This window comes from Anomaloglossus baeobatrachus, chromosome 3 (assembly GCF_048569485.1).
Source record: "Anomaloglossus baeobatrachus isolate aAnoBae1 chromosome 3, aAnoBae1.hap1, whole genome shotgun sequence".
Classification (NCBI taxonomy): domain Eukaryota; kingdom Metazoa; phylum Chordata; class Amphibia; order Anura; family Aromobatidae; genus Anomaloglossus; species Anomaloglossus baeobatrachus.
This window is the reverse complement of record NC_134355.1, coordinates 565,625,837-565,653,217: the sequence shown is the minus strand read 5'-3', so window position 1 is coordinate 565,653,217 and position 27,381 is coordinate 565,625,837. Positions and strand designations below refer to the sequence as shown.

The 27,381-nt window shown below is 45.7% G+C and overlaps 1 protein-coding gene across 1 annotated transcript; it reads right to left on the bottom strand.

The window, feature by feature from the left end:
- Positions 1 to 9,740: 9,740 nt before the first annotated feature.
- Positions 9,741 to 27,172, bottom strand: LOC142297306 (protein kinase C delta type-like). Its single transcript, XM_075341545.1, has 7 exons — positions 26,927 to 27,172; positions 11,360 to 11,613; positions 11,115 to 11,177; positions 10,594 to 10,955; positions 10,404 to 10,540; positions 10,236 to 10,279; positions 9,741 to 10,083 (listed from the first exon to the last, which is right to left on the bottom strand). Exons 1-7 carry the CDS (start codon positions 27,170 to 27,172, stop codon positions 9,741 to 9,743), a joined length of 1,449 nt encoding a protein of 482 aa, XP_075197660.1.
- Positions 27,173 to 27,381: the final 209 nt, after the last annotated feature.

The window sequence follows — 27,381 nt, the reverse complement described above, 5'->3', positions numbered from 1 at the left end:
CAGTCCCTGGTTCTCTTGTTACGGCTGGTGCCCCCGGATTCTTGGATCAGTGAGGTCCTCGATGGTCCCCTTACTGTGCAGGTATTTGTCAGGTATCCTGAAGTGTCTGCCTGACCTAGGGCCCTGTGCCCTGTCTGTGCTATGGTTACAGGGGTACCTCATCGTACCCTCCGTGGCTACCACTCTCCTTCACCAACTAGGTCACTGCTACACGACCCCGTCTGAAGACACGTCCATCTCTTACAATTGTCACTACAGACTGACCTACTGTCTCTCTCCTTCCCTCTGGTTGTTGTCTAGTCGACTGGATCGGTTCCAACCCTGGGTGGCCATCCATTGAGTCCCAAACTAGTCAGTCACCAATGATTGGAAGAGGGAAACTGGGGATGTTTATGTGTTTTGATGTTACCGTCACTGGTCTTCCAGGTCCCTGGGGGTAGGCCCTGCATCTTTGACAGGATGCAGTACCTTGTAGTGCCCTGACTGGTTCAGGGGCGCTACATTGTATACTCTTGGGGGGGATAGCTGTATACCCTTGAGCAGAGAGTTAGCTGGCTGAGAACAGCTAGTTAAGCTCATACAGGGCCATATGTTATCAATACCGTGAGTTAAGAGTTAAAAAACAGATGGAGTAAAATCCTTTATTAGAAATTGGATTGGATTATGAGAATAACATTATACAGGGATGGTTAGGAAGGGAATTTTAGCCCCACACTTGCTTGCTTATAGTTTAGAGGGCGTAGGGCACCTGACAGGTTCTCTATAAATTCCCTCGAGACATAAATTCAAAGCGTAAAATTACCCCATGCAAGAGGTTCATGAGTTTTGTGTTTCATACTCTAAAGGCCACTTTACACGCTGCGACATCGCTAGCGATCGCACCCGCCCCCGTCATGCGTGCGTCACATGCAAATTGCTGCCCGTGGCGAACAATATTGCTAGTACGCGTCACACGCACATACCTTCCTAACGACGTCGCTGTGGCCGGCGAACAAACTTTTTTTTTAAGGGGGAGGTTCATGCGGCGTCACAGCGACTTTACACAGCGGCCAACCAATAGAAGCGGAGGGGCGGAGAGCAGCCGCATTAACGTCACTCCCACCTCGTTGACGGAGGACACAGGAATGCTGTTGTTCGTCGTTCCCGGGGTGTCACACGTAGCGATGTGTGCTGCCTCAGAAACGACGAACAACCTGCGTCCAAACGAGCAACGATATTTGGGAAAGGAACGACGTGTCAACGATCAACGATTTTTGCCGTTTTTCGGATCGTAAGCGGTCACTTGTAGGTGTCACACGCAAAGACGTCGCTAACGACGCCGGATGTGCGTCACGAATTCCGTGACCCCAGTGATATCTCGTTAGCGATGTTGTTGCGTGTAACGGGGCCTTTAGAGTCAGACATGTGACTATATAAAAAGATATAGTTTTGAACAAAGATCCTGAGAATCTATTTGAATACTGTGTTTTATATCAGATTTTTAGTCAAAATCACGTTCACTCACACCAAACACTGAGCAAAGTGTATTTTGTATACAGTATTAAAGCTTCTCTCATTAATTACTTGGTTTAAACATCGAGCTTATTCTTAAAGGGAACCTGTCACCGATTTTCCGGGCTATAGGCTGTGGCCACCACCTCTGGGCTCTTATATGTAGCAATCTAACATGCTGTATATAAGAGCCAAGGCCGCTGTGTAGAATGTAAAAAACACTTCATAATACTCACTTAACGGTCGCACTGCGTTGGATTTGAGTCAGATGGGCGTCTCCATTGTCTGGTGACGGCGCGTCCTCTTTCGGCCATCTTTGTCTTCCTTCTTCTGTAGCCGGGGTGCATGACGCATCTACGTCATCCACACTCGTCGGCATTAAGGTCCTGCCCAGGCGCACTTTGATTTGCCCTGAGCAGGGCAGATCAAGGTATTGTAGTGCGCCTGCGCAGGACCGGCGAGTGTGTATGACGTAGGATGCATCATGCACACAGGCTTCAGAAGTAGGACGAAGGTGGCTGAAAGAGGAGGCGCCCGCATCGGACAACAAAGACGCCCATATGGCCCAACTCCACCGCAGAGACCGTTAAGTAAGTATTATAAAGTGTTTTTACATTCTACACAGCGGCCTGGGCTCTTATATACAGCATGCTAGAATGCTGTATATAAGAGCACACTGGTGGTAGCCGCAGCCTATAGGCCGAAAAACCGGTGACTGGTTCCCTTTAAGATGAAAAATAACAGCTTGTCATTTCATATACTGTATATCTTTCAGGGAGATGTACGAGGGGCTCAGGAGAGGATCAGGATTGGAGGACTCTATCAGCGGGTCTAAAGGGGGCTTTCCACGCTACGATATCGTTAATGTTTTATCGTCGGGGTCACGTTGTTAGTGACACACATCCGGCGTCATTAACGATATTGCAACGTGTGACACTGACCAGCGACCTTAAGCAACCTCAAAAATGGTGAAAATCGTTCACCATGGAGAGGTCGTCCCAAACTCAAAAATCGGTAAGGATTGTTTATCCATGTTGTTCATCGCTCATGCGGCAGCACACATCACTGTGTGTGACACCGCAGGAGCAAGGAACGTCTCCTTACCTGCCGCCGGCCCCAATGCGGAAGGAAGGAGGTGGGCGGGATGTTACGTCCTGCTCATCTCCGCCCCTCCGCTTTGATTGGCCGGCCGCTTAGTGACGTTGCGGTGACGTCGCTGTGATGCCGAACGTCCCTCCCCCTTGAAGGAGGGATTGTTCGACAGTCACAGCGACGACGACGACCAAGTAAGTGCGTGTGACGCTGCCGTAGCGATAATGTTCGCTACGGCAGCGATCACAAAAATCGCATGCCCGACGGGGGCGGGTACTTACACGCTCGATATCGCTAGAAATTGCTAGCGATATTGCTACCGTGTAAAGCCCCCTTTAATCTTACACTGATTCCAGAGTGTCAGTTTCTGTGGCTTCAATGCACTCCTAAATCAATATATTATCTTATTTTCTTTTGATTAGAGATAAAAGAATGACTTTTACATTTTGCGGCAACATGGAGTCTATTACATAGAAAAGGTTGGGTCTTACCTGATCTGGAGGTGTTTTCTGTTTTTTACTACATGTTGCCCACTGATTGGTCTCTTGAAGTGTTACAATAGTGTTGTTTACAGATTAAAGTTGGACTGTTCAATACTATGCCTTATGCGGGCTTTACACGAGACGACCGATCGTGCGATGCATCGTTGGGGTCACGGTTTTCGTGACGCACATCCGGCATCGTACACTGTTGTCTCGTGTGACACCTCCTAGCGACACAGTATCGCTCACAAATCGTGAGTCGCGTACTCGTCGCTAGGTTTCATAAAATTGTTTAATTAAAATGGCGCTGGTTATTCATCGTTTCCGTGGCACCACACGTTGCTCCGTGTGACACCACGGGAACGATGAACACAGCGTACCTGCGTCCCGCAGCACCCGGCGTCTATGCGGAAGGAAGGAGGTGGGCAGAATGTTTACATCCCACTCAGCTCCGCCCCTCCGCTTCTATTGGCCGGCTGCCGTGTGACGTCGCCCACAGCGAGGTCGTCCGGAAGGTAAGTGCATGTGACGGGGGTTAAACGAGTTTGTGCGCCATGGGCAGCGATTTGCCCGTTACGCAAAAACGACAGGGGCGGGTACGATCGACTCGTGTAAAGCAGGCATTAGTGTTTTAGGTTTTTTTTCTAGCTGCAGGGTATATTTATTAGATTAGTGGATGTTTTTAGGTTATAGTTTCGGCAACTATTTTTCAGAAATGATCTGTTTCAGGTGTATGATGATGGATCTGTCACATGACCCATCATCTGACCCATGTAGAGATGAGGGGGCCCCATAGATTCTGAACAACCCGGGTCTCTGGGTACCCTTAATCCGCCCCCGAGTAGGTGCATTGCCTCTGTTATACGGGATAGACCCATGCAGTATAATTGGATTATCGGCTTTACTGAGTGACCCCGGCTCTTAGTTCCGCTCTGAGCTACACCCATGTGATACGTTTGGATCACTGGCCCCAAAAGTCGTCTGACTCCAGATCACAGTCCTTCATGGCAATGGTAAGTGTTGATGGCTCCTTAAACAATCTCTTTGCTGATACAGTGCACACTTAATACTCCATATTGACCAGGGCAATTATTTGTGGTTATAATTAATCTTAATACCGTTCTCAGAACCAATTTATATTCCTATGCTTGCACCCAGTAACATTGGGTTTTATTACATGTGCACAACTCCATAAAACTAACTTTGGGTATAATTAGTGTGGTTGGCAATGTATAAGTGATGGTAGAGTTTTGCAGCAACGCTTGCTTACATCGATGTATAATACATGCCTAACTGTGTATAATCTGGATCCTGACATCGGTTGTTTTCTCCCTGGGCTTGCACCGAGTCTAGCGGACCTTGCTGTATGTGCACAACTCTCTACAACCAGCCGAGGTACAATTAGTTGTTGTTGCTGTTGTACATGTGATTATATAATGTCATTGAGAGAAAGCGCAGGGGATTGTTGTTTTCCTGGATCTTATGATTCAATGTCTCAAATACAATAATGAGTTTCTTAAAAAGACACCGAGACTCGAACCTGTAAAGACGCAGGGTCTAAGAATCTAGTTGTTTTCTGCTGTGGGAGTTTTCATCCATTTTTGGGATTTTTCAGGTTACAGTCCTTTGTGGAAGAGGAGAAATGTTCTTCTTGGTTAATTACAGTCTGGAGAGAGGTCAAAAAATGTATTTTGGTAACTAGTGACCGGGCCGAGAAAACTGTGAACCGCAAACATGTGAGGGCTCCTGTCTTTAGGAAGAGGGATTTTGTGTGCTTGTCCTAAAGAAATCTTTACCTCTCATCTGTCATCTAATAAATTTGCCTCAAATTTTTTGGTTCTTACAAGATTATTGAAATCCTGACTCCTGGGACCATTAAACTTCACCTCCCTGTGGTGTGGATCATCAATAACTCCTTCCGTTTCTCTGTCATTAAGAGGTTTGAGGGGACACCGGGTCCTCAGGACATATTTGAGGTGGATTTGGAGAGGATCGGGAGTATGAGGTGGGGAGAGTTCTGGGCTCCAGGGTGTGAGATGCCAGTTGCAATAAGGCTGGGGCCAGACGGGGCACTAGTGCGATGCTCGGCTCGTGCTGGCAGCACAGCAGGAGCCGAGTGTCATGCTAGTATCCCTGCGACTGAGGTCTGACTGTGCGAGCGGACCTCAACTGTGGGGGGCGGGCTGGAGAGGGGATGGAAGGATTTCTCGCTCTCTCTCCTCCGTAGCCGGCTATTGAGATTCTCTACACCGGTGTACCGCGAGTGCAGTGCGATTTTTGTTTTTTTTTTTTTTTCCCCTCGCCCCGTTCACTTGAATGGCTGCAAGAGAAAAGAGTCTCGCATTACAATCGCAGCATGCTGCGATTGTTTTCTCATGCCGATTAGTGTTGAGAAAATAATCGCTCATGTGAGCTGACACACAGGCTAAAATTGGTCCGAGTGGAATGCGATGTTTTATAGCACTCCACTCGCACCGATTTTCTCGCTGTGTGGCTTAGGCCTAACTCGTCAAGTGGAAGAGTTATGGTCCGTAAGATAACTCTTGGGTTAATGTGAAGGCTCTGCATGCAGATCGCCTGGTGAGAGAGTTCTGTCAGTGAAGTCGGAGGATGGGGATCCTGTGGGTCCAGTGGCCCCTCATCATGTCGTGCCATGGGATGTGAATAGGTCACCTTGTGCTGTGATCAGTTTCCTTCTCTGTTGAGCCACAGCAGGGTCAATCCCTGTCCAAGTGCAGATTATCTTTTACTTTTGTTTCTACCCTTTTGGTTTGTGGTCATCAGGCATTTTCAGTTGATCTATACTTTCACATTTCGGATGTGAGTATTTCTATCTTACTCATGCTGGTCTTCTCTGCTGGCTATATGCCTATGTGGATCTACTGAGTTCCAACCCTGCAGCCACGGATGTTTGCCTGTCAGATAGAGACTAACTTGGTACTTGCTCTTTCTTGTCTCACATTTGTAACATACTCCTTTCTCCTGTTTATAGTTAGGCTGTAGGAGGCTATTCTTACTGGCAGTAACTTCATATTATTAAACTAGTGCACTTATTTTATGTTTCTACATCTTGGGTTCTGCATTCTTTCCGTGGCCTGAGTTATCTTGCTGTTATTCCACTTTGGTTCCTGAGGTGGTACGAGAAACAACTTGACGGCCTTGCAGGCAACCAGGTCTAAGATGTGGTTTCCTAGTGTTGTGGCTAGTGTTATCTGAGTGGAGTCTGATGTATTGCATGCACTCATAGACTTGAATGGGTGCACGCCGTCCAATATTTACTGCTTATCTCAGAATACAGAATTTTTCTCTCATGATAAAACAGCACAAGCAATAACTTGCTAGTCGGCGCTGCTCCATAGTTATAGGGTCTGCTGATAAGTCTTTGGCTTTGTGATCTTTTTTTTTTTCTATGGTAACGAATGTTACATCACATGAAAGCCTTATGTGTCTAATATGTTTTCAAAATTTTGTGTTTTGTTGCTTATGGTAAGTGTTCTACACACGCAAGAAAACAAAATGGCGGAGTCTAATGCGATATTCACAGCAACTGAGAGCAGAGGAATGATAAAATTCTTGTTTCTGCAAGGAAAGTCCGCAAAGGATATTCATGGTGATATGTCGCAGACATTGGGGGATAAATGTCCATCATATTCCAGAGTTAAGAACTGGGTTGTCCAATTTAAAACGGGTCACATCAGCACCAATAATGAGGAACGTCCTGGACGACCGAGAGTGGTTGTTGTTCCAGAGATCATCGATGCTGTGCACAACCTCATACTGGAGAATTAACGAATTTTAGCTAAAGCAATAGCAGACATCATGGGAATTTCCCGTGAACGTGTTTTGTGTCATTATTCATGAACATTTGGATATGAGGAAGCGATCTGCAAAGTGGGTCCCCAAATGTTTGACAACAGATCAGAGAAGCATGCAAGTGAAAATGACCCATTTGTCAGCATTTCCGGACTGATAAGAACTTCCTGGATCGACCAGTCACTATGAATGAGACCTGTATTTATTTGTATGATCCTGAAAACAAGGTGCAGTCAAAAGAGTGGAGGCACAGTGGTTCTCCTCATCCAAAGAAGTTTAGGATGCAAAAATCAGCCACTAAGGTGATGGTTTTTGTGTTCTGGGATATTGAGGGCGTGCTGCTAGTGGACTACTTTAAAAAGGATTCCACCATTAATGAAAGTTATTACATTAAACTTTTGGACCAATTGAAGGCGGCTCTGAAGGCCAAAAGGTGCGGCAAGCTGTCCAAAGGAATCTTGTTCCTGCAAGACAACGCCTCCATCGCACTGTACAAGTGACCACGGCAAACCTGGCAGAGCTGGGCTTCCAGCTGGTTGACCACCCACCTTATTCACCAGATCTAGCTTCCTACGTCTATCATGTTTCCAAACCTGAAGAAACACCTGAAGGGTACCAAATTTCACACCATTGCTGATGGCATGGTTGCTACGGATGCCTGGTTTGAGGCACAACCGAAATTCTTCTTTTTTTTCTAGGCTTACAGAACTCGGAATACCGATGTAAGAAGTGTGTTGACATCAGTGGAGAGTATGTGGAATAAATGTAAAGTTGCATCATCCAACCCCTTTCTTTCTGGGTAAAACCAAAGACTTATTAGCAGCCCCTCGTATAAAGCTGGGTTCACACATAGCGACAGCGACAACGACGTCGCTCTTATGTCACCGTTTTCTGTGACGTAACAGCGACCTTGTATGTCGCTGTTATGATCGCTGCTTAGCTGTCAAACACAGCGACGCAGCAGCGATCATAATGTCTCTAGATGTGCAGAGAGCAGGGAGCCGCGCACACTGCTTAGCGCTGGCTCCCTGCTCTCCTAGCTACCGTACACATGGGGTTAATTACCCGATGTGTACTGCAGCTACATGTGCAGAGAGCAGGGAGCCGGCACTGGCAGCGTGAGAGCGGCGGAGGCTGGTAACGAAGGTAAATATCGGGTAACCACCTTGGTTACCCGATGTTTACCTTGGTTACAGCTTACCGCAGCTGCCAGATGCCGGCTCCTGCTCCCTGCTCGCTTCATTTCGTCGCTCTCTCTCTGTCACACACAGCGATCTGTGCGTCACAGCGGGAGAGCAACAATAAAAAAACGAACCAGGGCTGTGTGTAACGAGCAGCGATCTCACAGCAGGGGCCAGATCGCTGCTTAGTGTCACACACAGCGAGATCGCTAATGAGGTCACTGCTGTGTCACAAAAACCGTGACTCAGCAGTGATCTCAGCAGCGATCTCAGCAGCGATCTCGCTGTGTGTGAAGCACCCCTAACATTGGAGCAAGCACTATCTAATAAAACATAGCACTCATCCAAGTTATATGCAAATCTAAGCGAACCCAAACTCCAGTCCTCACAGCCCCAACAGATCATGTTTTCAGCATTTCCCTAATATTGAAGGTGATGGAATTATTATGGAGGCATCAGAAGTTGTCACAGGTTCTCTGCCCTGTGCAATACAAAGGAAAACATAATCTGTTGGGGGCTGTGAGGACTGGAGACACTGGTGAATGCGGTCATAAGACATAGGGCCCAGAGTAATAATGACTACATGGATGTCCAAGGAAATAAAGACAAGCACAAAGATGTAGAGGGCTAAAAAGAAGATTTTATTTATAGATGGGGTTACTTTATATTTTATTATATTGTGAGTGTGTAAATTATTTATCAGATTAAACCTATTTATGGGCCGCATTGATCCAAAGGAAGGCGAAAACCCCCTGTGAGGAATGGGCCAATTGTCCTCATATCAGGGGGGAAAATTCCTTCCCGACCCCAAATATGGCGATCAGAATAAATCCCAGGATCAATGGCCGATACCTATCTAGTGAAAAAATATAATTTTTTTTATTCTACTTATATACCTAACCTGTGAAATCTAAGTGAAAATTTTAAAAAATATCATGAATTATTCTTACATGTTTGGACTAATTTTTTATTTCTATGTTTGGTTTAAATTACATTTTTTTTCAACTAGTTTAAATTTATTTTATAGTTTTTATTTTATGCTCTCAAACTGTGTTTACCTACTTATCAATTTAGCACACTAAGTGTATATATGGGCCGTGTTGATCCAAAGGAAGGCGAAAACCCCCTGTGAAGAATGGGCCAATTGTCCTCATATCAGGGGGGAAAATTCCTTCCTGACCCCAAATATGGCAATCAGATTAAATCCCAGGATCAAAGGCAGATACCTAACTTGTGTATTGTACCTAACTTGTGTATTGTACCTAACTTGTGTATTGTACCTAACTTGTGTAATATAAGTGAAATGGGAAAGAATCATTTTTATTTACATGAGCTAATTATTGTTATAGTTGCAAGATCATTTTAAACTAAAATAAAAAAACATTTTAATGTTTTTTAAAACTTTTTTTCTTTACTAGTTTCCTATACTAAGCCTATTTAAGGCCGTATTGATCCAAAGGAAGGCAAAAACCCCCTAGGAGGAATGGGCCAATTGTCCTCATAGTAGGGGGAAAAATTCCTTCCTGACCCCAAATATGGCGATCAGATGAAATCCCAGGATCAAAGCCAGACTATGTACTAAATCTAAGTGCTCAGATTACTGCGTGCTATGTGTGTGCCTATACCTATTATGTAGTGTGTGATGTAATGTGTGATGGGTGCGGTACTTACCAGGCCTGTGCTATGGTGAATTCAGGAATAATAGCCGCTCCTGCATATTCTGCTGTTCGTCTGCCGCTGGACTACAGGATACGACTATTATTACTGAAGTCACTTGATGGACACTTAGCACAGGCCGCTCCTGGGGGAAGAAGATCTTCAGGCTGGAGTGATGTCCGATGCCAGCCGAGGATTGGAGGAGGCCAAGTAGAGGGTCTGGGGCAGCAAAATGATAGCAATGGTGCGGCATGAAGATGGTGTAGAGAGAGATGGTGTTGATGGGCAGCCGTGGTGACATACAGCAGCAGAGACATGAGGCATGGGTCAGGAGGCAAGAAGTTCTGGGCAGTTGGCACGGGCTCATCCTGGAAGAAATCAGAAGAAACATGAAATTTTCTATCTTCCAGATCTTCTGTTATCTTAGAGGAATGGTCTTTATCATGAACTATTCCCCTAAGTAACATCAGATACAATATTCTGATATAATAGGTGTCCTGTGTGTGCAGTGGTCACTCACCAGATGGTCGTGGATTCTTTCACAGTCCAGATCTTTTCATCCACCTAAGAAAATCAGAAACAACATAGTTATTAACAGAAAAAGGGAAAAAAGACAAGTTGGATGATGATTACTGCAATGTTAGAACAACACCTGATGGGAGTTGTCCCCAGAGGAGGAGGTCCTTACCTGGCCCAGCTTGGTGACATGTAGGTAAATTCGGCCACTGGGTGATGGACTTGCTGCTCCGGCCACTGCAGATGATGGTTCTCCAGAACTGGCCTGAATGGTATAAATGGCGGCCGTGCTCTCCTTCTCTCCAGATCCTCCCAGCCGATAGTGTTAAAGAATGGATGCGCTCGGATGTTACCGCACACACCCAGCCGCTTCTGAGGGTCTTTGCGCAGCAGTTTCTTGATGAGATGTTTCACTTCAGCATCAAGCCAGGATGGAAACTTTGGCTTTTCGGTGGTGATGGATTTGTAAGCCATTTTCTTGACTGTGCCATAGTAAAATGGGGAGCGTCCTGTTGCCATCCTGGACACTACAATCCCCAGGCTCCACCAGTCCACTGCTGCGCCATATTGTTGTCTATGAAGCACCTCAGGGGCCATGTAAGGGAATGTTCCCGTCACTCCAGAGATGGTATTGGAGGCGGTGACGCCATCAATGGCGAACCCCAGGTCGATTATACGGATGTGGCCATCTGCATCCAACATGATGTTTTCTGGCTTGATATCTCTGCAATGAAATAAGAAAACAGAATAAGAAATCTGCTCAGTGATATAAGAGATGGGTGGAGGGTCACTGGAAGGTAGAATAGCCAGACAGCCCTCCAGGAAAGTGGGGGGCAATATTTCTAGCATTCAAAGGGGACAGAGAAAGGAAAGTTCTGCTTACCGGTGGACGATGTTTTGTCCATGGAGGAACTGGAGGCCACATACTATCTCTGCTGTGTAGAATCTGATGAAGAGAACAGAGTGAATTATCAATGTCGTCAAATCCTTCTGAAACAATCCCCATATACCATGGCACCCCACCTCCTAAAAATATGTCCTGCTAACACTCCCTTAGCTACACCCCGACCCCATATTGTTTTCCATCCTTCTAGGGGGTTTTTTTTAGGTATTTTTCTGCTCTCTCACCTAACATTGCCGATGTTCAGGCAGCCGCACATTCTGATCAGATCATCCAGGCTGCCACCGGGCAGATACTCCGTGATGAAATAGGCCCTGCTCAGAGACTGATGTGCGGCATAGAGGTGGCATAAGAACGGGCAGTCTCTGGCCGCCAGGAGCATCCGCCGCTCTCTCATGATGATGTTTTCATTGTCCTCCTTTTTGGTGATCATTTTAATGGCCATTTGGATGTTACGGCCGGGGACTGATGCCAGGACCACCTGGAAAAATAAATGGAAAATACTTAGAAGGTGTCTGAAGGGGATGGATAAGATAAGGTCAGGACAAGGGCAGAGCAGAGTTGACCCGGCTTTCCTGCATTCCCTGGGGTCCAGGGCGCGAGTCGTGCGAGCAGCATCAATTGCTGCGCGCAGGACAATAAATGACCGCACCACAAACCAACAGCGCAGAGTCCTGCGATCAAGCTGGTCTCTATAGAAACTGTGAGTGAGGGGCAAGGGGAGAGCTGAGATCCTTGGGAGCCCATCGGTGGTGGGATCTGATAGGAGGATAACCAGAGACGTAGGGCCAAAGCTTAAGAGGAGGAGCTACATCCCCGCAGGCGACATCTTGCCCACGAGGCTGCTGCAGTAGCACAAGACCTGCCATAATATACAAAGGCAGATAAACCGGAATCTAACAGCGGGTTCTAGTTTATTAACCCCTGCCTCACTGATGCAGTCATTATAACAGGGGAGAAAGTAAGTTGGATATCTGGCCAATTCTCGGCCCCTTGGACTGGCGTTTTTGAAGCAACATCCCTACACTCGTATATGCAGAGGGACAACAAGTGTCACTAGGTTCATGTCACTGTGACGTCTCCATAATCTACAGGGAAGCTCCATATTCACAGAACTTACTATGGATAAATTGTGGGTAAGGGCAGCTCCATGCAATTAAAGGTACCTAGTAGAATGTAAAGGCGTAATCAGAGGTGTATCTAGGCTTTCCAGCACCCGGGACAAGAATGCAGTTTGGCGCCCCCCCCCCTTCCCACTCACCAAGCACTTTGGGTGGTCGTCATGTGACCAATCACTCATATGTGATTTGCATACTTACAGTCATGTGATGATGAGCTTCTCCTAATAATTCTCTGTGTTTAATGAGAAATGTAGAAAGAAAAGCTAATTGTCAGATGCATGTATGAAAGTCACATATGAGTGGAGTAGCCATGTGATGACTGCAGAAACCAGCGAGCAGAGCTGAATCCTGACAGTGAGAATATTACATGCTATTAGAACTGATGATACTACACTGCTTAATTTTATAATTCAAGAGCTTGTCCAGGCTTGAGATGAATGTCTGCAGTGAATCTATTTGTGACTTCAGGCTTCTGAATTCTTACCATGCATGCTCTGCACACTTTCAGGATTCTCCGGTGTCAGTGACGAGAGTGGACGATCATGTGAGCACAAGTATGAGATTTATCTACGTCTGGCCACATTCTGATTTGATGTGTTCAGCCTCAGTCTGTTCATTTTCATTGAGCATGTCTTTTCCCCATCTATGTAAATTGCATACTTGCAGCTTCGTAACCTCCCACTCTCATCGCTGGCACCAGAGAATCCTGACAATGTGCAGTGTGCACACTGTGACTGCAGATTCATCACAAACTTGGACAACCCCTTTAACCCCTTAAGGACGAAGCCAGTTTTGTACTTAATGACCAGGCCATTTTTTGCAATTCTGACCAGTGTCACTTTATGAGGTCATAACTCTGGAACGCTTCAACGGATCCCGGTGATTCTGACATTGTTTTTTCGTGACATATTGTACTTCATGATAGTTATAAATTTAGAACGATATTTTTTGCTTTTATTTGTGAAAAAATCGGAAATTTGATGAAAATTTTGAAAATTTTGCAATTTTCAAACTTTTAATTTTTATGCCCTTAACCCAGAGAGTTATGTCACACAAAACAGTTAATAAATAACATTTCCCACATGTCTACTTTACATTAGCGCAATTTCTGAAACAAAATGTTTTGGGGTTAGGAAGTTAGAAGGGGTCAAAGTTCATCAGCAATTTCCCATTTTTTCAACAAAATTCACAAAACCATTTTTTTAGGGACCACATCACATTTGAAGTGACTTTGAGAGGCCTAAGTGACAGAAAATACCTAAAAGTGACACCATTCTCAAAACAGCACGCCTCAAAGTACTCAAAACCACATCCAAGAAGTTTATTAACCCTTCAGGTGCTTCACAGGAACTAAAGCAAAGTGGAATGAAAAAAAGCAAAAAATAAAATTTTACCTAAAATGTCGCTCTACCCCAAATTTATTCACTTTTAGAAGAAATAACACAACAAAATGAACCCCAAAACTTGTTACCCACTTTCTTATGAACGCGCCAATACCCCACATGTGGTCAGAAACCTTTGTTTGGACAAATGGGAGGGCTCGGAACAGAAGGAGCAATATTTGAATTTTGGAAAGCAAATTTGGCTGAAATAGATTGCGGGCACCATGTTGCATTTACATGTCCGCCAAGGTACCTAAACAGCAGAAACCCCTTACAAGTGACACCATTTTGGAAACTAGACCCCTTAAGGCTTCTATCTAGGGGTATAGTGAGCATTTTGGATCCACAGGTACTTCACAGATTTTGATAACGTTACGTTGTCACATTGAAAATTTTCATTTTTTTCTCAAAAATGTTGCTTTAGCATCAATTTTTTCACTTTTTCAAGAGGTAATTCCAAAAATGTGACCCCAATGTTTGTTACCCACTTTTTTATGAGCGCGGTGATACCTCACTTGTGGTCTGAAACCTTTGTTTGGAGAAATGGGAGGGCTTGGAACGGAAGGAGCAATATTTGAATTTTGGAAAGGAAATTTGGCTGAAAAAGATTGCGGGCACCATGTCGCATTTGGAGGACCCCTAAGGTACGTAAACAGCAAAAAAACACCACAAGTGACCCCATATTGGAAACTAGGCCCCTCAAGGAATTTATCTTGATGTTTGGTGAGTACCCTGAACCCCCAGGTGCTTTACAGAAGTTTATAACGTTGAGCCATGAAAATAAAAAAATAAAATTTTACCACAAAATTGTTACTTCAACCAGGTAGCTTTTTTTTTCACAAGGGTAACAGGAAAAAAATCACCATGAAATTTATTGCGCAATTTCTCCTGAGTTTGTTGATATCTTGTATGTGGTGGAAATCAACTGTTTGGGCACACTACAGGGCTCAGAAGAGAAGGAGTGCAATTTGACTGCAAAATTGGCTGGAATCAATAGCGGACGCCATGTTGCATTAGGAGAACCCCTGAGGTGCCTAAGCAGTGGAGGTCCCCCACAAGTGACCCCATTCTGGAAATAAGACCCCTCAAGGCTTTAATCTAGGTGTATATTGAGCATTTTGAATCCACGAATACTTCACAGAATTTGATAAGCTTAGGTTGCCATATTGAAATTTTCATTTTTTTCACAAAAATGTTGATTTAGCGACACATTTTTCACTTTTTCAAGAGGCAACAACAAAACGTGTACCCCACAGGTTGTTATCTAATTTCTTGTGAGCGCAGGGATACCACACATGTGGCCAAAAACCTTTGTTTGGATAAATGGGAGGGCTTGGAATGGAAGGAGCACCATTTGAATTTTGGAAAAGTTGAAGTAAATTGCACGCACCATGTCACATTAGCAGGGCCCCTTGGGCACCTATACATCAGAAACCCCCCACAAGTGACCTCATTTTGGAAACTGGACCCCTCAAGGATTTTATTCAGGAGTATAGTAAACATTTTGAATCCACAGGTACTTCACAAAACTGTTGCTGTAGCAAAAAATTTCTCACTGTTAAGGGGGCTTTACACGCTGCGACATCGCTAATGCGGAGTCGTTAGGGTCACGGAATTGGTGACGCACATCCGGCCGCATTAGCGATGTTGCTGCGTGTGACACCGATGAGCGATTTTGCATCGTTGCAAAAACGTGCAAAATCGCTCATCGGTGACATGGGGGTCCATTCTCGATTATCGTTACTGCAGCAGTAACGATGTAGTTCGTCGCTCCTGCGGCAGCACACATCGCTATGTGTGACGCCGCAGGAACGAGGAAGCTCCCCTTACCTGCCTCCCGGCCGCTATGAGGAAGGAAGGAGGTGGGCGGGATGTTCCGGCCACTCATCTCCGCCCCTCCGCTTCTATTGGGCGGCCGCTCAGTGACGTCACTGTGACGCCACACGGACCGCCCCCTTAGAAAGGAGGCGGTTTGCCGGTCACAGCGACGTCGCCGGGCAGGTAAGTATGTGTGACGCATCTGCGCGATGTTGTGCGGCACGGGCAGCGATTGCCCGTGTCGCACAACAGATGGGGGCGGGTACCCACGCTAGCGATATCGGGACCGATATCGCAGCGTGTAAAGTAGCCTTTAGGCTATGTGGCCATGATCCAGCGACACGGCGTCTAGTACCCAGTGTCAGCCTCCTGCAGAAATGTGAGTGTTGTCCACGGGAGAACGCAGCTGCCCATGCCCACGATTTGGGTTCAGGCTGCTGTGGACTTTAGTTCTATTCTACCTGCAAAGAACACTCATCTCCTCAGCATAAATTGACATCCTGAGGCTCGGGAAGCTGCGCCACAGGTCGATTTATGCTGCGGAGAAAAGAAACACAGTGGGCACGGGATTTCTAAAAATCCTGCCACTGTGCTTCTACTGCACAACGCAGCGTTATGGACGCAGGGAAAACACTCTGCGCCCGAAACGTTGCAAACCCTGATTGTGGGCACACAGCGTAAAATGCTACAATGGATGAATGGATAGATGTCAAACATATATAACGTCCCACCCCCCTGCATATTCTAAGCTGGCGCCCTTTAGTGCCTTTCATGTGACACTAAAGGATGCCTAGCCTTGTATTTAGCCCAAAAAAAAAAAAAAGAATTAAAATAAATGACGTGGGGTCCCCCCTATTTTTGATAGCCAGCTAGGGTAAAGCAGACAGCTGTAGCCTGCAAACCACAGCTGACAGCTTCATCTTGTCTGGTGATCAATTTGGAGGGCTCCCCAAGCTGTTTTTTTTTTTTTAATTATTTATAAATAAATAATTAAAAAAAAAAAACAAACGTGGGGTCCCCCCAAATTAGATCACCAGCCAAGGTGAAGCTGACAGCTGGGGTCTGGTATTCTCAGGATGGGAAGAGCCACGGTTATTGGACTCTTCCCAGCCTAAAAATAGCAGGCCGCAGCCGCCCCAGAAGTGGCGCATCCATTAGATGCGCCAATTCTGGCGCTTCGCCCCAGCTCATCCCGCGCCCTGGTGCGTTGGCTAACGGGGTAATGAATGGGGTTGATACCAGGTGTGTAATGTCACCTGGCATCAAGCCCAGCAATTAGTTATGTCACGGCGTCTATCAGATACCCGACATAACTAATTGACAGTAATAAAAAAAAAATTGACAACAAAAAAAAATTTATTTGAAAAAACACTCCCCCAAACATTCCCTGATTGACCAATTTATTGAAAAGAAAAAAAAAAAATCCACAATAATCCATTTGGATGTCCCACGTCGTCTCTGGACCTTCTAGAATATGGGGGACACGTTCAGGGAACGTATCCCCCATTTTCTAGGAGGGCAGACCCTCCATTTGAGGAGAGTGGGTGCAAAGAATCTGCACCCACCCTCCCTGGGTCACAGCTGCAGAGTGCGAGCAGCCAGCGTCCTGAACACAGGAAGCTGACAGCTGCGCTCTGCTCATGTGACCGGAGTCTGCAGAGAAGGAGCCGGAGGAGGGGGCCGCGGGGGATCAGCGCTCCGGTATGTATGACACCGGGGGACACCGGGGGACACCAGGGGGGGGACCCGGCAGGGCCTAGGGAGCAGGTTTCTGTCGTATGTGTTATGGCACATACGACAGAAACCATAGGAACAGTGGAAATGCGGCCGGCGCGCTGCTGTGATCGCCGGTGCGCGCGGCCATCTTGGATTTTCGGGAGGGGGTTGGGGGTCGGGGGGGGCACTTTGGGGACACCGGGGGACCGGAGGGAACCGGGAAAAAGATTTATCTCCCATCTGGCATGTTTGATCATGCCAGATGGGAGATAAATCATTTTTTACCGGCGCGGTCATTTACTATAACTTGATGATCGGTATACGGTGTATACCGGTCATCAGGTGAGCGGGGACCGGAAAAACCGGCCCGAATCATGATCTCCAGGGTCTCAGCTACCCCCGGCAGCTGAGACCCCGGAAATTTTCTGACTCTGGGGGGCGCTAGACCCTTTTTTACGACCGCCGTTAAAAAGCGGCGGATCGGAAAAAGTACCCTTATTTACCGCCGTTAAAAGGCGTATCGGCGGTCGTAAAGGGGTTAATGCTCCTAACATAAATAAAAACATAGTAACCCTTAACTTGTCAGACGGCACAAGACTTTATTAAAGGGAACCAAACATCAGGATTTTGGTATATAAGGTAAAGCCAGTGCAGTACTGGCACCATCAGGCACAGGCTGTACATACCATTAGTGGGCAGCTCGGATGTTTAGGCTGTGAAATCCAAGTTTATGAAGTTTGAAAATTCATCATTTTTTTGATTCACGTGTGCACTTCTCCAGATAATATCCTGGCGGGTTATGTACATGATTCCCCCCCCCTCGTCGCCTGTTCCTCCCTCTCTCTCTGGCTGTATGCAAATTTCTCTATTCAGTAACATGGCGTCGGAGTTGGCACCTGTGCATAGCGCTTATCTCCAGCGCCATGTTTTTGAAGCCCGCATTACCTAGTTTTGTGCCTGAGAGGGCGACACATGCGCCTTCGCTTCTTCAGATCTCTTTAAGACCGCGCGCGGTCACAACAGGACTGGAGAACAGCTGATCTTACCGATTTGCTGCAGCAGACGATATCGTAGCTACAGCTAATTGGGGTAAGATCAGCTGCTCTCCAGTCCTGTTGTGACCGCGTGCGCTCCCGCAGTCATAACGAGATCTGAAGAAGCGAGGGCGCATGTGTGACGCCCTGGACACCCCAGGGGTCACAGGCCACTACACCACCTACACCCCCACCACACTAGACAGGTAACACCAGTCAAACATAAAGCCCTGATTGCCTCCCTCAATGTTAGACAGGCACACCAGGTGGGAGGAGTCAGGTGGAAAGACACGCCCACCGAGGAGTCTGCTGGCCTGAGGCAGGGAAACAGCAGTTAGTTAGTTGGAGTGTTGAAGTGGAGTTGGAGAGTGGTAGTTGAGGAGTTCAGTACAGCTCTGCGTTGGGCCTGGGTTGGAGCCCAGGGCCCTTAAACAGTCAGGCAGGCAGACGGCCTGGACGTCCAGTGATATATAAAAGATTTCTTTTTATTGGATATGCATTAAAAGTTTCAAGGAATCAAATCCTGAAGATAAAAATCCCCATGGTGGTTCGGGGGTTGTTAGATGGAACGCGTTTCGAGCGTGCACCGCTCTTAATCACATTACAGGAGTCAGTAGGGGGCATATACATTAATAGGGTCAGTGGGAGGCATATACATTACTAGGATCAGAGGGGGCATAAACATTACTGAGGTCAGTAAGTGGCATACACAGTACTGGGGCTGCAGAGGGACATACACATTGCTGCGGCTACTGAGGGGCATACACATTGCTGGGTCCGCTGAGGGGCATACACATTGCTGGGTCCGCTGAGGGGCAATCATATTATTAAGGTCAGTGAGGGGCATATACATTACTGGGGTCAGTGGGGGGCATACACATTACTGGGGTTAGTGGGAGCATACACATTACTGGGGGACTGTGGGTCATACATACTGGCCCTGGGCACGTTGAGAGCACAGGCTGGCAGCACTGCAGGATGCTGAGGGCACAGGCTAGCAGCACCGCAGGATGCTGAGGGCACAGGCTAGCAGCACCGCAGGATGCTGAGGGCACAGGCTGGCAGCACCGCAGGATGCTGAGGGCACAGGCTAGCAGCACCGCAGGATGCTGAGGGCACAGGCTAGCAGCACCGCAGGATGCTGAGGGTACAGGCTAGCAGCACCGCAGGATGCTGATGGCACAGACTGGCAGCATTTTAGGATGTTGAGGGCACAGGCTGGCAGCATTGCAGTATGCTGAGGGCACAGGCTGGCAGCACTAGAGGACGCTGAGGGCCGGCAGCTGCTCTTCTTCATCTGTAGGACAGAAGTGCATTCCGCGCTGGCTTCGCCCACAGATGATCCCCGGCCTGCAATGCAAATGCACATGTGCTCAATTGGTTTAAAGTGCCAGTAGACAGCAAAGTGAGGCTGCCTGCTGGAGCACACTCTATGGTCCCGGAAATCTGCCCCAGATCCGTAGGAAAGCTATGGACAATCTGCTCCTGCTGACTGTGAGTGGCCCCCCAAGCTGCCCGGGCCCCAGCATTTGCCCGGGTGTGCTGGGTGCTGACGCCAGCCTTGATACAAGTAATTGATCAAACTGATTTTTTTTTTTTATATATTTTCATCAATGTATTATCTTTAGTGATTTTTCCCCAGGACTATCATGTCCAAATATTCTTGTCCATGTATTATAGATAACTTTCTTATATCTATTGAGTTTGTTATCCATGATAACCTTACGTTGTATATCTGGCATCGTGTTCTGGAGCTTTTGCATGTTGAGAGAATATTAGGCGTTTTTTACTGCGATGTGTATTCACTGCATAAGCGCCCCTTCAGTTCCATGTGTGTACAGCCCCTTTGCTAGGTGCACTCTTCTGCGCATGGGTATATGTTCCATTGTGGAATGCAGCCGATGCGCAAGCGCCGTACGTCATCTATGATAACTGTGGATGCAGTCTCTATAAGCGTCCAAGGTGGAGCGCATGCATCTGTGTAAGCACCATCATGGCGCCAGCGTCTCTTTTGTTGTGTCCATGTGCAACGCTGTTTTTCACTGTGACGGGTGGGTTTTCTCTATCAGCATAATATATATTACAGTGCTGGCCAAAAGTATTGGCACCCCTGCAATTCTGTCAGATAATACTCAGTTTCTTCTTGAAAATGATTGCAATCACAAATTCTTTGTTATTATTATCTTCATTTATTTTGCTTGCAATGAAAAAACACAAAAGAGAATGAAACAAAAATCAAATCATTGATCATTTCACACAAAACTCCAAAAATGGGCCAGACAAAAGTATTGGCACCCTAAGGCTATGTGCCCACGCTGCGGATTTACCGCGGATTTTGCCGCGGATTTGCCGAAAATCTGCAGCAGCAGCACTTCCAAGCCATTTCAATGGCATTTTGGAAATGCTGTGCCCATGCTGCGGATTTTTCCGCTGCGGATTTGCCGCGGATTTTGATCCGGAAAAATCTGCAGCATGTCAATTGTTTGGTGCAGATTTGTTGCGGATTTTTGGCTTTGAATGGGGAAAAAAAAAAAAAAAAATCCGCATCAAAATCCGCGGCAAATCCGCGGGTGCGGATTTGCCGCGAAAGTCGCGGAATTTCAGGCAGAAAAATCCGCAGGTACATTCTACCGTGGACACATAGCCTTAGCCTAATACTTGGTTGCTCAACCTTTAGCCAAAATAACAGCGAACAACCGCTTCCGGTAACCATCAATGAGTTTCTTACAATGCTCCGCTGGAATTTTAGACCATTCTTCTTTGGCAAACTGCTCCAGGTCCCTGAGATTTGAAGGGGGCCTTCTCCAAACTGCCATTTTGAGATCTCTCCACAGGTGTTCTATGGGATTCAGGTCTGGACTCATTGCTGGCCACTTTAGTAGTCTCCAGTGCTTTCTCTCAAACCATTTTCTATTGCTTTTTGAAGTGTGATTTGGGTCATTGTCCTGCTGGAAGACCCATGACTTCTGAGGAAGACCCAGCTTTCTCACACTGGGCCCTACATTATGCTGCAAAATTTGTTGGTAGTCTTCAGACTTCATAATGCCATGCACACGGTCAAGCAGTCCAGTGCCAGAGGCAGCAAAGCAACCCCAAAACATCAAGGAACCTCCGCCATGTTTGACTGTAGGGACCGTGTTCTTTTCTTTGAATGCCTCTTTTTTTTTTTCCTGTAAACTCTATGTTGATAGCTTTTCCCAAAAAGCTCTACTTTTGTCTCATCTGACCAGAGAACATTCTTCCAAAACGTTTTAGGCTTTCTCAGGTAAGTTTTGGCAAACTCCAGCCTGGCTTTTTTATGTCTCGGGGTAAGAAGTGGGGTCTTCCTGGGTATCCTACCATACAGTCCCTTTTCATTCAAACGCCGACGGATATTACGGGTTGACACTGTTGTACCCTCGGACTGCAGGGCAGCTTGAACTTGTTTGGATGTTAGTCGAGGTTCTTTATCCACCATCCGCACAATCTTGCATTGAAATCTCTCGTCAATTTTTCTTTTCCTTCCACATCTAGGGAGGTTAGCCATAGTGCCATGGGCTTTAAACTTCCTGATGACACTGCGCACCGTAGACACAGGAACTTTCAGATCTTTGGAGATGGACTTGTAGCCTTGAGATTGCTCATGCTTCCTCACAATTTGGATTCTCAAGTCCTCAGACAGTTCTTTGGTCTTCTTTCTTTTCTCCATGCTCAATGTGGTACACACAAGGACACAGGACAAAGGTTAAGTCAACTTTAATCCATGTCAACTGGCTGCAAGTGTGATTTAGTTATTGCCCACACCTGTTAGGTGCCACAGGTACGTTACAGGTGCTGTTAATTACACAAATTAGAGAAGCATCACATGATTTTACAAGCAGTGCCAATACTTTTGTCCATCCCCTTTCTTATGTATGGTGTGGAATTATATCCAATTTGGCTTTATGACAATTTTTTTTTTCCATTGAAAACAAAATTAATGAAGATAATAATACCAAGGAATTTGTGATTGCAATCATTTTCAAGAAGAAACTGAGTATTATCTGACAGAATTGCAGGGGTGCCGATACTTTTGGCCAGCGCTGTATATATATTGACATATACAGGGCTGCATTCACACTGCGTCTCTGGGGCTATTCTCAGCCATCATGTCCTAAATGTTGTGACAACTAACCCTTTCCTTTCCTGTACCTATGGTCATGTTTTGTATATTTTTGTGTGTCTATATATTTTGGTCAGTTTCTTGTCAGGTTTATTTAATTTGTTTAATGTTACTAACAGGATTATTCCCTTATTATTATCAGTCGGCTGTCACTAACTAGAATAAGACTAATCAAGCTCCGACTCCCAACAGAGGCAGGGGGCGTCCATCTTCCCGATCTGGGTAGATACAGTTTAGCAGCACATTTCCGGCATGTGGTAGACTGGGTGCGGGGAGGACCTCACTTTGCCAATGTTCATCTGGAACAGCTTTGTCCTCGAGTCTCGTTAACAGCGTTGCTGCATTTGGAGAAAGGATCTACCTGGTGAAGTTAGAGAACAGCCAACACTATGGCCACTATACAAACGTGGAGGAAGGCGAGGAAACTCAGTAACATTAACACGCTGAACTCCCCATTTCATCCCTTTACTGGGAATCCAAAATTCCTCCAGGGTCACCCTCCGAGGATTTATGAAACCTTGGCATTGCAGGGTTGTATTTACGCTGCGGATTTAATGGAAACTGATTTCTCATTGATTTCTTATGAGAAGGCAGGGAACCGCTTTCCGGCTTTTGTGGGTAAGGCTCTGTGCGCACTGGGAAGTGGAATTTTCTTGAGAAAATTCCGCATGCCCTCAAAGATTACCGCACCCGCGGTAAAAAACCGCGGGAAACCGCACCCGAAAACCGCATGCGGTTTGCCGCGGTTTGCTGCGGTTTTACCGCGGTATTATTCGCGGTATTGCCGCGGTTTTGCCGCGTGCGGGTTGGGATGTGCTTTATTGCATTCAATGCAATAAAGCACATTGAAGAAAAAAAAAAAAAAGTCATTTAATTCTGAGAGTAGATAGACAGAAGAATAGATAGAGGGATAGATAGATAGACAGACAGAGGGATAGATAGATAGAGAGATAGATGACAGATCGCTGCATTTCCCACGGTCGGCAGTGAGTTCACATTACCGGCCGTGGGAAATGACCGGTAATTACCTCTGCTGCTTTCATTCAGCCTGTGTCTGTGACAGTCGCGGCTGGATGGAAGCAGCGCTGGACGTCGGACCTGGATTACGCCGGAGCTTTGTTTGGGGGGGGGTTAATAAAATGGTGAACGAGGCTTGTTTGTTTTATTTAAAATAAAGGATTTTTCGGTGTCTGTGTTTTTTTTCACTTTACTTACGGGTTGATCATGTCAGCTGTCACATAGACGCTGCCATGATCAAGCCTGGGGTTAATGGCGGTGGTCCCCCATCACCATTAACCCCTTGTATTACCTTGCCACCACTGCTACACGGTGGCAAGAAGAGCCGAGGACACGCCGGCAGTGCCGCATATTGCATGCGACAGTGCCGGGGCAGCTGCGGCTGATATTCTCGGCTGCCGGAGGGGGAGTGAGGCGGGGGACATTAACCCTGCCCCTCTCCCTCCCCAGCCTGAGAATACCGGGCCGCCGCTGTGTGCTTACCTCGGCTGGAAGGTAAATATGCAGCGGAGCCCACGTTCTTTTTTTTCTATATTTCCGTTTTCTTTCTATGTGTGTTCTATGTGTCTGTGTCTATGTGTTCTATGTCTGTGATGTGTCTGTGTCTGTGATGTGTGTGTTTACTCTCTGCACGGCTTCCTCTTCCTGTAATGACATCACTTCCCTGCAAAACCGCAAGCAAGTGATGCACATTACCGGAGGTAAACCGCAAAATACCGCAGGGAATAACGCAGGAAAACGCAGTGAACCGCACAGAATTTGCTGCCTGCGTTATTCCCTGCGGGATTTCTTGATTAACATTGAGTCAATGGAGTAAAATCCCGCAGCGATGTGCGGAAAAGAAGTGACATGCACTTGTTTTTGCTGCGGGATTCCCGCAGCAAAACATGCAGCTGTCAAATTCCGCCCAGTACAGGATTTTTTTTTCTCCATAGGATTTGCTGGTGATTCACTGCAGAGATGTTATGAACATTTTCTGCAGCGAAACATGCAGCAAATCCGCGGCAAAATCCGCGAAAAATCCGGTAAGTGCGCACATAGCCTAAGCCTTCTGTTTTTTCAGCCTAGCACAAAAATACCTCATTAACAAGCCCAGGGGAAATATGGACACTTTTATCAGGAGTTATAACAAGCAGGTGCCAATACGAAGTAGATATAAAAACACCTTCTCAATATAGAACAACAACAGCTTCGGGTCCGTATTTCAGGACCCCAGAAATGAGGCCAACATCAAAATAAAATATATTTAATTTTTATTAATGAAAAGAAACATCCATATTTAAAAGAAAAAAATATGTACAGAAACAAGGAATATACTCAGCTACTAGACAGAAACCGGGGAATTTCCAGATGCTTAATAATAAAAAACACTCCATGTACACTCCATGTCAAAAGATCAATAAATACATGCAAAAATAAGTGTTATATGTATAATTTATGCAAACAGTAATAAATATGCAGATAAATATTTCAAAAACATACAAGAACAATCAAATAATATGTATAAAAAGAAATATTGTGTGTACCAAGGATGTAAAAAATACAGGAGGCTGCTTAAAAATATAGCCAGTCTGTGATTTTAGCACATAAGCAAAATTGATTAACCAACCAGTGAGTATGTGCAATTTATATACTGTAGTGAAAATTATGCAGAAAGTACAAAGAATCGCTTATAAATATCACCTATTTGTGGTTCAGCATGTAAGGGAAAGATTGAATATATCTGACTGAATCAACCAAAAAAAACCTGTGTGCATGAGTGGAGAGATCTATACATGTCTCATTGATGAAGCCACTGCGAAACGCGCATCAGGCATAGGGGATCCAGTGCTTAGGGACTTTTGCAGCACAGCCTTACATACTCCAGGTAATAAGATTTATACTGATTCTGTTCAGTTACTTTTATATATACTGGTGTATGTTTGTGCAAGAATCTATGTAGCTTATAATTTCTTTCTATTCCTACTGCAACACATCCCAGCATTAGCTGTGTATACTTCTCTCCACTCATGCACACAGGTTTTTTTCTGGTTCACAGTCTATTGTTGTTCTTGACTTTTATCAGGAGGACAAGAAATCAGGCTTCCTCAACTATTCAAATCTACTTGATATTGCGTAGATCTTGGTCATGGAAGGGAAGAACAACAGGCTCACTGAGGTGGACGGTAGCCATGTCAAAATTTAAGGTGGAGGATTTTTTACAAGCCACAATGTTGCAACATAAATTTCTTTCATCTGGTAGCTATACAGATTTGGCTTTCATGATTTTCCACAGAGCATACATCACCCCGAATATTCAATCAAAAATTAACCAATGGATGAGCTGCACCACTCATGGGCCAGTGCATTGTGCTACAATTTGCCAGCCAGCTCCTGTCAAATATGAACACAACTACTTTATACTCATGCTCTAAATGTGGCACATGATGCACTGATATATTCCACCATTTGTGGGACTGTGTTCAGATACAGGTGTATGGAGAAGTGCTCATTCAGTCTTACACACTATGTATAAGGCCGGTGTCCCACTTGCGATTACCGCGCGTATATCTTGCGCGTGTTTCACGGTGCATCACCCGTCACGGACTCACACTCTGCTCACAGGAGCGGGTCGGTTGCATGCATCTGTATGCAGCCGACCCGCTCCTGTGAGCAGCGTGTGAGTCCATGACGGGTGATGCACCGTGAAGATGGGGGACAATATGGGCACATTACTACAAGAATGTGGACAATATGGGAACATTACTATAAGATGGAAGACAATATGGGCATATTATTACAAGATGGGGGGACAATATGGGCACATTACTACAAGATAGGGGGTAATTTGGGCACATTACTACTAGTGGGCAATATGGGCACATTACTACATGGGACAATATGGGCACATTACCACAGGGCACCATATGGGCATATTACCACATTGGATAATATGTGCACATTACTACAAGATGGGTGCAATATGGGCACATTACTACAAGTGGGCAATATAGGCACATTACCACATGGCAGAATATGGACACAATACTACAAGGGGACAATATGGGTAGATTACCAAGGATGGGGACATTACTAAAAGATGAGGACCAGGATGGAAATATGACTACAAAATGTTGGCCAAAATTACTATATGGTGGTAATTGTAAAACAATATTACTTACAAGAAGGATAAAATGTAAAAACAAATCAAAATAAAGAATGTTGGTTTTATTTTCCATAAAAAAAGTATTTTTAATATATAAACTGAAATAAAAACATGCACATTTATTATAATAAAAAAGCAAAAAATGTTCAAAAACGTGATCCAACTGCGTTTAGAAAAAATATGCGATCGCTAAAAATGTGACTGGGTCCAGCAAATAATGCGGCCCCCCAAATTAATTTTCTTTTGTATGTGTGGCCCTTATACTCAGCCAAGTGTAAGACCCCTGCTGTAATATAAGGTATGTTCTACGTATATGAATAAGCTGTAAGTGTAGTCTTTGAAAATTAATAAAAAGATGTTTTAAAAAACAAAACACAAAACTTCAGGTTTTAAAGAAATGAAAAAAATCAATATACTCACTTTGCTGAAACCGCCCCTTCCCAGGACCTGGTGGATGTTGTAACGGCTGATGTTGATCCTGGTGTAGGGGCTGGATGTTCCGGGGTCTCCGCTGTGTCCAGGTGTTGCTATCTCATCCTCCAATCCTCTCTCGTCTTGTCTCCTCTTCTTCGTGATCTTCTTGAATTCGGTCACGCTGTGCTCTTCTCTCTTCCTCTTTTCTTGTCTCTTCTCCTCGCTTTCTTCTCCATGTCCAGTGGACGCCATTCTCAAAAATATCCTTCAATCCGCAGACTTCTGTGCAATCACTTCAGTCGACAGTTGAAAGTAAGCGGCAGTTGGCCGTGTGCAGGTGATGTCAGCGGTGATGGAACCTGGGGTGGCACCTGCCAGGCAGCCACATATAGACCTGCTCTGCCCTATACACTGTGATGGGCATCATGGCTGACCGTTTAGGGTCCAGTGGAACAAAAGAG

Coding starts and splice junctions, on each gene's coding strand:
- LOC142297306 (XM_075341545.1), bottom strand. CDS start 27,172: ATGGCGTCCACTGGACATGGAGAAGAAAGCGAGGAGAAGAGACAAGAA. Junction 11,178..11,359: donor CTGAACATCGGCAATGTTAG/GTGAGAGAGCAG, acceptor TCTCTTCATCAG/ATTCTACACAGCAGAGATAG. Junction 10,084..10,235: donor AAAGAATCCACGACCATCTG/GTGAGTGACCAC, acceptor GATTTCTTCCAG/GATGAGCCCGTGCCAACTGC.